Genomic DNA, 12606 nt, shown 5'->3' with positions numbered 1-12606 from the left:
AGTGATGGAGAACATTTTAGGAAGGTTCTAGACTTGTTACCCAATACAACAGCAACTGGCCATTTGGAATCCACTTCAATGAAAAAAAAAACCCACAAAGTTTTAATTTAATAACATAAAAAACTCAATTCTTTAGTAGTTGGAGTAGTCACACTTTAAATATCTAATACAGTCCTACAGGACTAGTGGTTACCAAGCCAGATGATACATGTGTGGCATTTTCATCAGTGCTGATCCAGAATCCTACAGCCCTGGGCTCAACCTCTCTCTCTCTCTCTCTCTCTCCATATATCTATATCTATATCTATATCTATATCTATATCTATATCTATATCTATATCTATCTATCTATCTATATCTAGATCTAGATCTAGATCTAGATAGATATATGTCCCCAGTTTTATAAAACTGGGGACAATCTTATTTCTCTATCTTCACCATCAAAATAGGAGTAATACACAGTATTTTATTTTAAAGGATTCCTTGTATAAGGATTATGAAATGAAGCAATTCATGCATGGTCCACTCAGAGTAAATACACAATCAAGGTAAGTTCCTGGTGGGAGACATCACTTTGTAGTGGGCAATGGAGACCTGTCATCTCCGCCTTTTGTAGACATAATGCTGTCCCCAACTATTACCAATTTTCAAGACTTAATTTCATACTTCCTCTTTAAAATGGCCTCTAGTAAACCAAGCAGGCATCCTAACTCACAGCAGAAACATCTGGGAATAGGACATTTGTAGAGTATTTAAAATACATTTCTCTCTGTTCTGCTTGATCTCGACACCAGAGGAACTTCATCTAGCATCTCTGCTTAGTTTTGTCTACAGGATATTACTAAGATGGTAAATCATATTTCAAAGAGCTGCACGAGACTATTCAAATAATTTGTGGTAGAGCTTCACTGTAACGAACTACACATTGATGAATATTTCCTGGCTATATAGAAATGCTTAATTTTTAGGCTCTGTCACTGAACTGGGAAATGAAATTAAGTCAGAAAATGGCCGAACACACACACAGACACAGACATACAGACACACACACAGACAGCCAGACAGCCAGACACACACACACACACACACACACACACACACACACACACACACACACGAAAGAACTAAAAAGATTCAGATTACCAACTGTTTACCTCATAATCCCCAAGGTGGGGGCATACCATGCCATTAAGATGCCGAGGGGATGCTTAGAAAGGACCGTGAGTGAAGGGTCTGGAATTCGAACTCATGTTTTTTTTTTAAGACAGGAAATATCTAACTGACAACATGGCCCAGCACCTGTAACTCTCCAGACTTCACATGTGTATAACTGCATGTGTATGTACATCTAATATGTACATGACAGGCCTCTCTACACCCTCTCTCTCTAGGACAGGATCTTATTATGTAACCATGGCTGTCCTGGAACTATGTAGACCAGGCTGGACTCAAACATGGAGACTGTCAACCTCCGTACCCTCTAGTAATAGGATGAAAGCTATGTGCCACCATGTCTGGTACAGAAGAATGAAGTTTGAAAAATTTAACTTACAAGAATTGTACTTGACTTTGAGTAGGTGAAAAGCTGCTTTGAAACTGTGATTAGTCTGCTGGCTCTCTCTCTGTATACATGACTGGCACCTGCATTATGACATGTGACATCTAGAGTCTATGCCTCTGCAAAAGCACAATTAGTGAACAGTGAATCTTTTAGCGTCTTTCACAAATACTCATAATCACAAGTACAAAATAAAATGCAAATTTATTACTGTAAGCGATCAGTCTTTAATTTTTTACGTATACTTGTTCAGCATACTTAACGAATGCCCTAAGTATATTTAATAATTTATAAGGGATGTACAGATTGCATCATTCCATTTTTATTTATAAACCACAGACAAAGGCCAGGAGTGGTGGTGCATGCCTATAATTCCAGCACTTAAGAGGTAGAAGCAGGAGGACTGGGCCAGCCTGAGCTACATGAAACCCGACCTCAAACATCTAAAACAAAGGGAAACGGACACATACAAATAGAGATATGGAATAGAAATAGAAATTGAGATAAATGATTGTGACTTCAAATGAGCATCATAGGCATCACCAGGCAGAACATGACTGCAGCGGGAACAGAGGGAGGAGAGGTCCACTGGGTGGTTGCTAAGGCAGCAAACGGGGGAAGTTTGTAGGGAAGTGAGGAAGAAGAGGAGGCAGTGCCGTCCACTTCCAAGAGGGCTTCCTTCTCCCATCCAAGTACTAACCTGGCCTGACCCTGCTTAGCCTCTGAGATAGGAGCATTCAGGGTGGTATGGCCATCCACAAGAGCTCTCCCTTCTAAGGACACGGCAGTTATAGAAAGCTGTATCAAGAGCTCAAGAACTACCTTTAAGGATTGGAACTGCAGTTCAGTGGTAGAGCGCATGCTCAGCAACCGAGAGGCCCTGGGTTCAATTCCCAGCACCCCCCAAAACAAAAAAGCATCTTCGTCCCTCACCTTCTCAAGAAAAACATGTTTTCACTTGGGAATTATTCCCCCCTGTTATGGACACCATGGTAAGGATATCTGCGGCCAAGAGTTTAAATGATTCTAAGAATCGGAAGTAACCAGTATGAAGGGGGAGGTTCACCAGACACAACGCTGGAGAGAATTAAAATGGCCATAATCTTTGTGAAATAACCTTGAGAAGACAAATCAAGAACCTTAAAAACACGAGGTTGCCCCAAGTCTCTGTCCCAAGGAAATAATTATCTATGTATGGAGATTGAGCCGCAGGGAAGATTTGTTAAAGACCGTTTAGAGGGAAATACTGTAACAATCTAAATATTTGTTAAACAGAAGGTATGTCTACACACAGAAGCATGTTAACCCATTTTTTAAAAGACTGAAGATGGGGGTAAGGAGAGGGCTGAGTCAGGGAGGGATTGGCCACTCAAGCATGAGGACCTGAGTTTGAGTCTCCAGTACCCCACTAAGGAATGCCTCTGTAACCACAGTCTTCACTTACTGCACTTTTTTTTCTTCTGTTTTGTTTTTCAGGACAGGGTTTCTCTGTGTATCCCTGGCCGTCCTGGATCTCGCTCTGTAGACCAGGCTGGCCTTGAACTCAGAGATCCATCTGCCTCTGCCTCCCGAGTGCTGGGATTGAAGGCGTGCGCCACCACCGGCATACTGCACTTTTTTATTATAACTTCGACTCTCTTCTCTAGTTCTACAATAACGGTTCTCAGCTGGGCACATGGCTACACTCAGGTAGAGACTACATTCAAAGCCTCTCTTCTAACTAGTTGTAGCCAGCGGACTGAGTTTTCACCAATGGAATAAGAGATGCACGACCTGCGTCATGTGTTTCACACCCAGGCTTTTCTTTGGTCTTTCCCTCAGATGAGAATGGAGAGGGTTGCTGAGTAAGCTTTGGGCACACAGAAAAGATAGTCCCCTAACTGTGGAGAAAGGAATATGGGCCTCTGAACGAACCTGTGAGGCGTTGGTCTATCTGCCCTTGGCCACTGGTCTGCCTGTCACCTGTGCTTCTGATAGTCTTTGACAAATCATTTTAGTCTATGACCTATTAGCATAACTCATTCCTAAAGTTCCATAACCAAATTATTTGGTTGTGGGTCAGTGTGTGCTGTGTGTGTGTACAGGCACATGTGTATCATTGTTTTCATGGCTGGTTCTAAAGCCTTAAAACCTCACTGTCCAGATTCAAATTGAATACAAGTAAAATTAAATGTGATCAGTAAGTATCATGCACAGATTCTTTTCGTTTAAAAGCCTGAAGCTTAAAAGGTCAATTGTAGCTGGGAGTAGCAGCTTACGTCTGTAATCTCCACACTTGAGAGGCTAAGGCAGGAGGACTGAGTTCAAGGCCAATCTGAACTATATATTAAGATGTCATCTTAATATGGGGCTGGAGAAATAGCTCAGCAATTAAGAGCACTTACTGCTCTGGCAGAAGACCCAGGTTCGATTCCCAGCACCCATGTGGCAGCTCATCACTGTCTGCAACAGCAGTTCCAGGTGATCTGATGCCCTCTTCTGACTTTTATCGGCTCTTGCATACATACGGTACACATATGTACACTCAGGCACACACATAAAATAACGAGCAGGTTATATTTAGGAATATATATTTATATATATACACACACACATTTATATATACCTGCAATAACAATGAAAAAAGAGGCCATGAAATTGAGAGAGAGCAAGGAGAGTTATACGGGAGGATTTGAAGGGAGGAAAGGGAAGGAAGAAATATTGTAATTATATTATAATCTTAAAAAAGGAATACATAAATAAATAAATAAATATATATATATATATATATATATATATATATATATATATATATATATATATATTTTGGTTTTTCGAGACAGGGTTTCTCTGTGTAGCTTTGCGCCTTTCCTGGAACTCACTTGGTAGCCCAGGCTGGCCTCGAACTCACAGAGATCCGCCTTTAAAAAGGGGATGGGGAGGCAGAAGGAGTCTAGGATATCCAGAGTTGAAACACAGAGTTGAAAGCCAGCAGTAATTCAGTTCTAGGGGTTCTGGCGCCCTCTTCTGGCCTCTGTGGGTAACACACACACACACACACACACACACACACACACACACACACACACGGTGCACATGCATACATGCAGGCAAACATTCATTAATTTCACAAAATTAAATTAAATTAAAAATAAATCTTTAAAAATAGCACTGCAAAAAAATAAATGGGTTAACATATTGAAGGGCTTAGAACCGTCCCTCATAGTGACACTGAGGGAACTTTAGCTATGATTTTTTAAGAGTTTAAATTGCAATAACATTTTTTATAAAACTGACTTTAAAAGTTCAAATATCCAAAATGTTAAGCTTTATAAATAAAACTTAATTTCTTTACTGAATAGGTAGGTGTAAGTCACTTACGCTATGATCACATGGTATTAGCTATGGACACCTTGCTGACTGACGCTGGTAAGAACTAGTCTGGAATTGAGATCTTAGAAATCTATCTCACATAAGACATGAAAATTGTATTTTTAAAGTCCGAAATTCCTCATGCTATATTAAAACAAAACCAAGTTTATATTTCAGTACTAAAGTTGACACCCTCCCCCCCCCCCCCCCCCCCCGAGAAAGCACAGCTAGGCTATGGAGCCAAGATTAAAGAAAGCTAAAAGGTGAGACGTGTTGAAATGGTTTAGAGCAGTGGCAGAGACAGAGGTCAGAGGCCAATGCCTGGGCAACCTTTCAGCCAGAACACAGCTGACAAAGCATGCTCCTTGCATAGGAGACTTGCAGTCCCTGCCTTCAGCTCTCCACACCCATGACAGGTGTCAGGATCCTGATTATGCAAAACCACTCAGCTGTCCTTCCCCTATCCTCAAAACCCACAAGTTCTGTTTAAGTTCTGATATCTGTACTGATGACTGTTCAAAGAAGAAATAAGTTTGTTATATATGTGTCCTCATTGTATCTTTAATATTTTCAGATATCAATTTATAATCTGCTCAGAAGGTTTCCTAGTTCATCACTGGCAAATATACACAAAAATAATTGCTCCACGTTATGCATAAGAGTCTGATGAAGGTCACGGCAACTTCTTTGACAACAGTAGCAATGGGCTTTGATTAGCTTATAGCAGAAGCCACTTAGAACTTTGGCCATTTAAAAAGCTGAGGGCAACAAATGTATCCCCGTGACAAAGGTCAAAGACCCAGCCAGAGGACTGAGAGAAGGCATACACACTGGATACATTTAGTCTAGAAGAACATGGAGACGGGAAGGGCAAAGCACATTCTAAACTCTAGACCTTTTTTTTTTTTTCAATAAGATTGAAATGTTAAACCATCAAGAATACGTAACTGCTCTTACATATCCCCCGAGATCTGAACATCAGACATTTTCTTTTATTACATTTCACTGTATGGATAGTGTATTTTAAGTTAGGTCTCTGAAGATGTGAACTGTCTACCTCTATCTTTCACTATCTTCGGGATTAGCATTTTATTTTTATATTCCTATAAATAAAAATATCAATATAAGATTCTTGAAGAATATACAATAGCTATCTCTGGGTCAAAACAAAAATCTTTTCTTTCATAACTAAACACTTCACCAAAATAATTCAATGTGCATACAAAAAAGAGGATTAAATTTCAGTATTCATTGGTTACATAAACCACCTGTGATGTAAGGAGTGTGTGTAAATTTTCCCAATATTACATATGTCATAGATTTTGTGGTCACATAATTTCCCTGGGTAGTAGATAGATGTTAATAGTCTTATAACCTAAGCTGGTAAAGAAATGAATGTTTTGTACTTTAAAATTATTTAAATATTCTTAATATATTGATTTTTCAAATGGAATGATTATTTACTTTCACACAAAAATTGATAAAAATCATAAAATTAAAAATTTGATGTTTTCTTTATGGCAACAAGTTCCCCCCAAAATATAATAGAATCATGTTTGTTCAGCTAATCTCAATATTAAGATTATTCATGGCTTCTCTTCCCTTAGGATAAAGCCAAGTCATGAAGTAATCAAAAAATTCTTAAACACACTGTTTACCTAGGTAAAGGCACTTTCCTCTCTCCATTATACAGATGATTACAGATGACTGGTCTATGTTTTTATCCCCTCACAGGTCAGAATTCCATGTTCTGAAGGTTAGGGGAGGAGAAGGTGGTGACTGTTCCCAAGCATGAGACACTTGAACATATAAGTGCATTTGATCTCAATTCTTCAGGATGCCTACACTGACAATAACCAACTTAGAGATATAATAATCAAAACCTGCAAAGGAATTTTAAAGGGGAGAAAGCAATCAAATGCCCAATGAGAAGCTACCTGTGCCTTTAAATATTTAGAAATATTCTAGAGTGAAGATGAATCAGAAAGGCAACTTTAACTTGCTACACGGCAAATGTCAAACTGATCGAGAACATCCATCTCCAAGAAAAGAAGGATTCCAGAAGAAAAGGAATAAAATCATCATGAATTTGTCGATTTTTTTCTTTATTGTATTTCTTCTAACTCATTCTCCTTATCTCTTTTCTTTGTCAGTTGACCACATCTAGCACTGCCCCTCCCCATATTCCCTTAAACTTTCCTGAAAGACTATCTTTCCTTCCCTTAAACACGATTTTAGTGAAAAAAAGGGTAACGAGAATTAGTAGGTGTTACCCTTGAACGAGACATGTTACTTAGTATTCTCTGTCTTAGTCTGGAGGGCTGCACCAGAGACAGGACAAAGAAATAACCACAGAAAAATAGTATTCACAACTAAAATGGTGTCAAAAACTGGGAACTCCAGTGTGTGTCTCTCTTTGTAAAACCCTTCACTCTCATCCATTCAAAATGACTCCACAATCTATGACAACCCAAAATATCAGGAAGGTTTATACTGTAGCGATGCCATGCAGTTTTACTGTAATATAGAAGGCAGATGAATAGCGCCAGGCAATGATGTCTAAAACTGCTCCTATGGATTATTTTCAGAGCACAGCCAGACCTATACGGGAAACGCAAGGTGTTTCAAAATGAAAGCTATGTGTTGCCTTTAAATTTCACAGAATTAATGCTGACACATTTTCCAAATCCTAGCAAACGCACATGTCCATACCAAGAGGCTAGTCCTGTAACAGTACCCAGGAAGCAGGTGTACGTACAACCACAGAGCTTAGCCAGTGAATAGTCAATTATTCTCAAATAACACAGAGACTATACCCCACACCCCACCTCCGGCGGTAAGAAAACAATCAACCTGCTTGAGCTGGAATCAGATTCATTTTCCTCTTCGCTAGTGCCATCATCCACTTCTGGTCTATCCAGCCAATGTGCACCGCCACAGTCTTCTGCGGTAAACTCAAACGCAGGGACTTCAGAGGTGGATGCCATTGGCCAAGAAGGTGAATTCTGAAAATCCAGTTGGCTGGACCTTCGGTAACCAATTGAAGCCAGAGGCAATTGTAGGTTACATGGATCTAAAAACTTTCTTCCACCGTTTGCTCCGGTCTGTCCTCGGTTCCAAAATTCTCCCTGCTGGCTATCAACTGAAGAATTAGATGATGCTTGATGGCCAAACCACCTCCATCTGATTTTCAAAATCTGTTTCACATCAAACTCTTTACGAGAACCAGACATCCTCAGAGAAACCAAGTGATCGTCTAGGCAACGGGCAAAAAGCACGGCACACGGATTTGTGCATCCAACCAAGACAAGAGAAGTATATTTCCCTCTGTATACAACAAACAGCTTCAAAGGAAAATAAATCGTCCATATATATATATCTACATTTACTTTCATCCCAATATATCAGACTATAAAGAACAAAGGATAATGAATAAAGATGAACCGCGGTGGAACATTCCGGTTCAATCAGAGCGAACTCCGATCCACCTATCCTGAAGCAGCCACAGCACTTTCCCAGATCCCTTTTCCCATTCAGACCCTCCGCTCTCTCACAAACACTGACAGCATTCATTAAAGTCCTTTCAAATGCAGAACACCACCCCCTTTTTTCTAAACCACAAATGACAGAGACTGAGAGCACTATCCCGCTGCAGAATCGCAGCCTCTACTGCTCCGTGTGTTAACTCTTTTATTGCTGAAACAAGAAACGCATCCCAGTGTTCTCCTTTGTACGTAAAAACCACTTTACCACCAGTAGTTCCAGCTTTTAAACCACGTTCCTAGGTGAGCTTTCACAAAACAAGTCCTTTAAAAAGCATTTTAAATGAGCGGAGTTTAAGGATTCTTGAGCTGTGTTGGATGGGGATGAGGAGGAAAGAGTCTAAGGTGGGGCTCTGGTCCTCCACTTTCCTTCTCTGTCTCTTCTCTTCAGAAGAAAGGTACAGTAACATCCTGGGTGGGCGTTCATTTGAACAAAGAACAATGAGAAAAACTAGAAGAAAAAGTTTGAAAACTACCAAGGACCAAAATATGTCAGTTCTTACTCTTTGAAAGAAATACCCCGACACCACCACCACCGCTCTCTAGTTAAACAAGGCTGCTTCCATTCAGTTAGACACTGAGATCTCCTAATTAGAAAAGGCAAAGTGAGGCTGAAGAAGGCGGCCAAGGAGAAGACGTCCTTGCTGCAGGAGTGCCCTGGACAGTGCGCTCTGTGCTTAACAAGACAAAGCAGTGGTGTGGACACGGTCACCAGAGATTGACAGGGGAAAAAAATCAAAATTTAAAATACTAAATAGTTACTTTGAGTATTCTACTAGGCATGGAGAGAGGCAGAAATACACACATACCTAACCTCCAAAATGAGTAAATATAGTTACCGAAGCAAATAAAAAATATCTGATTGGTTTAAATATAAAACATTATAATGCTGTAAGAGTAAAAATTGGCAATCTGTAAATGCATAACAGGATTTAAGTTTTCAGGGGGCTCAGTACTGATTCCATATCAAATAATTTAATACAAAGCTGTATTGACATTGGCTGACCAAAAGACAAAAGTCTGCTTTGGAGGCATAAAAATACTGTGAGGCCTGTACCCTAACCTCACATAGCCCCTAAAAATCAAAACTGCTCAGAAAAACAGAATAAGGGGCATGAAAAGCCGCGTACAGTTCTGTCCTGAGCACTATGGCGGACCCTTCCTTCCGTTAGCTTCTGAGTAGGAATGTCTTCGGATTGACAAAAACGGACACTCATAAAGGCAGGAAGTGAGCATGCTGGTAAGGAAGGGTCCAGCCAGCATGTCAATTTTAAGAACTGGAAAGAAAGTTAGATGAATCGATGAGACAAAACGTCCTGAGCTCAAAGTGGTATCGAGGTATCAAGTAGACTGCCGAGGACAGCATCGCTTTCGAAAGAAAGTCAGCTTGGTGGTGGCAGGCGGCAAGCGTCAGGCGGTGAAAAGACGCCCTTCTCTGCCCTCACCTGTGCCAGACAACCTCCCGCCAATCCTCCACTATCTCCACTCTACCCAAATTCACTACTAGCTACAGCACAGGCACACTATTCCCTCAGTCAGTCCCTTTAAATCGCTGTTTGGGTTCCAATTTCCCAGGCTTTAAAATCCTACTCCTCTCTCAAGGTTCTACATCTGGGGCATTGCCGCCCTTACAAACAATTCCTCCATCACTCTGGGCTTGCGGTTCCTAATGGTGGTAGCAATCTCCTCCCCAACAAAAGCTTTCAGTGACTGGGATGACCAGAGTGCTATCGTCCTGAGAGGGCAGGTGCCAAAGATGACAACATCTTGCAAAGCACACTATACACAGACGTAATGGAAAATAATGACGTAATGGTGCATAATAACCTTACCATCACCCTCTTCATTTAAAAAGACCCGGTCAACTTCTTCTAGGTTCAAAGCATGGGAAAAAAAAAGATCCCTGAAATCTTAGAGCTTTTAAAGATCATGAAATATCACAAAAAGAATAATTAATGTGTCATCATGTGTGGTGAGTGTCTATGTGCATGTGTGCAAGCCAGAGCCAGGCATCAGGTGTCTATGTCTATCATGCTCTGCAATGTCTGCATTACCTAAAGACAGGGTCTCCCACTGACCCAGAAGCAGGCTGCTTTGGCTAGCTGGCTGGCCGGTGAGCTCTTGGGATCTACACCTCTCCTCCTCCAGTGCCAAGGTTACGGGTATGAATAGCCATGCTCAGCTTTTTACAAGGGTACTGGGGATTCCAACTAAGTCCTCATGCTTACAGAGCAAGGGTTCTTACCACTGAGCCATCTCTCCAGTCCCACAAAACACAATTCAATATAACATGACTTTACCTAAGTGAAATTTTAAATTGGATCGAATCAATGTGAGAACATTTGCCAGTGCTCTGAATTCCAGGAAATGCTATTTTTAAGAGTTAGAAGTGCTTTGATTGTTTTCATGTTTGGTGAATCATTGAAACCTGAACTCAACAGACAGAGTGGCTTCCATTAAGGACCACTGAGATGTGCAACATTTCTCAAGAGGAATTCTCCATCAGAAGAAATTCAGACTGAAGGAGCCATGGAGGCTAAACTGTGGGGCCAGACTCCTACTGCTTAAAGGGTCCAAAGGACCTTATATTAAAAAAGTTGGGCTATACATTGAATGGATACCTACTTAAACTAGCAGCTGCTCTGAGTCAGCTGTCGGCCAGTGAGACAGGCTCCATACATAGTTCTAAAGGGACACCAGGACTTGGGTTGCAGAAGGACAAACAGCACTTAACTGTTGCCATCATGACCAGGATTTAATCCCTCCTCCACTGTCTCACTCATAACACACACACACACACACACACACACACACACACACACACACACTCATAGGAGTTTTGATTATTGCTAGAAGAGAGATCATATTGAATGTACAATCTGAACATTTTTCTCTTTTTTTTTGAAAAATTTAAAACTTATGCGTGGGTATATGTGTTTGGATGTGGGTACGTATACACGTGCACAGATGCCCTTGGAGGCCAGAAGTATAGGATCCCCTGGAGCTGGAGTTACTACTACCCTACCTTTCGGTTCCTGGGTCTGGGAATCGAACTCAGTCCTCCGGCAGACAGCAGCAAGCACTCTTAACCATCTCTCTAGCCCTGCATGCTGCTTTTCTTATATAATTTCATATTCACATGGCGATATTAACTAATAACCTAACAGTTTCATGACATTTCATGCTTGTAAAACCATTCATTACTATCTCTTTGAGGGAGGCATGGTGGCTCATCCTGCAAACTTCAGAACTAAGGAGGCTGAAGCAGGAGCATTGCCATGAATTTGAGGCCAGTTTGGGCTCCATCTCAAGTTCCAAGCCAGCCTTATCTATAGTATCAGACCCCATCTCAAATAAAACCCAAACAAACCAAACCAAAAAAAATCTCCTTGAAAATCATAGGCGTTAGGTTGATTCCGAGTTTTTGTTTGCTGTTAAGGCGACACTAAGTGTCCTGTGAGGCCTTAAGTCTACGCAACCTATTCCCGGGAGAACTGCTGCATTGGAGGACCACTCATTTCAAATGTGAGTAGCGTAACTATTCCCAGGAGAACTGCTGCATTGGAGGACCACTCATTTCAAATGTGAGTAGCTTAACTTTCCTCAAACTCATATTTCAGATAAAAAGAACTGCGTTCCTCTCATCTCCTTTCATAGGCCTGACATTGGCAATGAGTGTCGCAATTCTTTTAACTCTAGATGACTACTGGCCTTGAGCACAATTTTATAGGTCCACTGGCCATTTCTGAACTAGCTAAATCTATTTTTTTCAGAAGCCATTTGTCATTATTTGCCATCAAGTAGAGACTTGTTTTATATTATACATTTTCAGACTGTATTGTTCTTGTTTTGGAATTTTTTTCTAGTTATTTCCAGATGGACAGCAACTAGCTTTTGTACCTTCAAAAGCATGTTAGAATAACAAGAGTTTAAATCACAAGTGGAAAGCACAATGTATTTTCATGACATGAACCAACCATGTAATTTTCACTAAGATTCAGGGACAATGACCAACACTTAAATCATCTTTACACTCCTTCCCAAAGGTAACCACAACCCTTAGTATAGATTCCTTTTCTCAAATGTATTCTTCTGTTCATGACTGTCCTAAAATGTAATTCATAGACTGGGAATGGAAGTATAGCACATATGAAG

The 12606-nt window shown here is 40.6% G+C and overlaps 1 protein-coding gene across 2 annotated transcripts in view; it reads right to left on the bottom strand.

The window, feature by feature from the left end:
• Window positions 1-12606, bottom strand: part of Klhl5 (kelch like family member 5) — a 69611-nt gene that overhangs the window by 35458 nt on the left and 21547 nt on the right. The window contains exon 1 of one of the 2 annotated variants that reach the window (XM_059275904.1): window positions 7763-8142. The exons of the other annotated variant lie outside the window; for it this stretch is intronic. Within the exon in view, the coding sequence (XP_059131887.1) occupies window positions 7763-8142 (380 nt within the window). Of the gene's footprint in view, window positions 1-7762; window positions 8143-12606 lie in introns of those variants that run through there. 2 annotated transcript variants of the gene reach the window in all.

The sequence above is a fragment of the Peromyscus eremicus genome, chromosome 10 (assembly GCF_949786415.1).
Source record: "Peromyscus eremicus chromosome 10, PerEre_H2_v1, whole genome shotgun sequence".
In the NCBI taxonomy this organism is placed as follows: Eukaryota; Metazoa; Chordata; class Mammalia; order Rodentia; family Cricetidae; genus Peromyscus; species Peromyscus eremicus.
The sequence above is the reverse complement of the archived record's forward strand: the minus strand, read 5'-3'. Positions and strand labels throughout refer to the sequence as shown.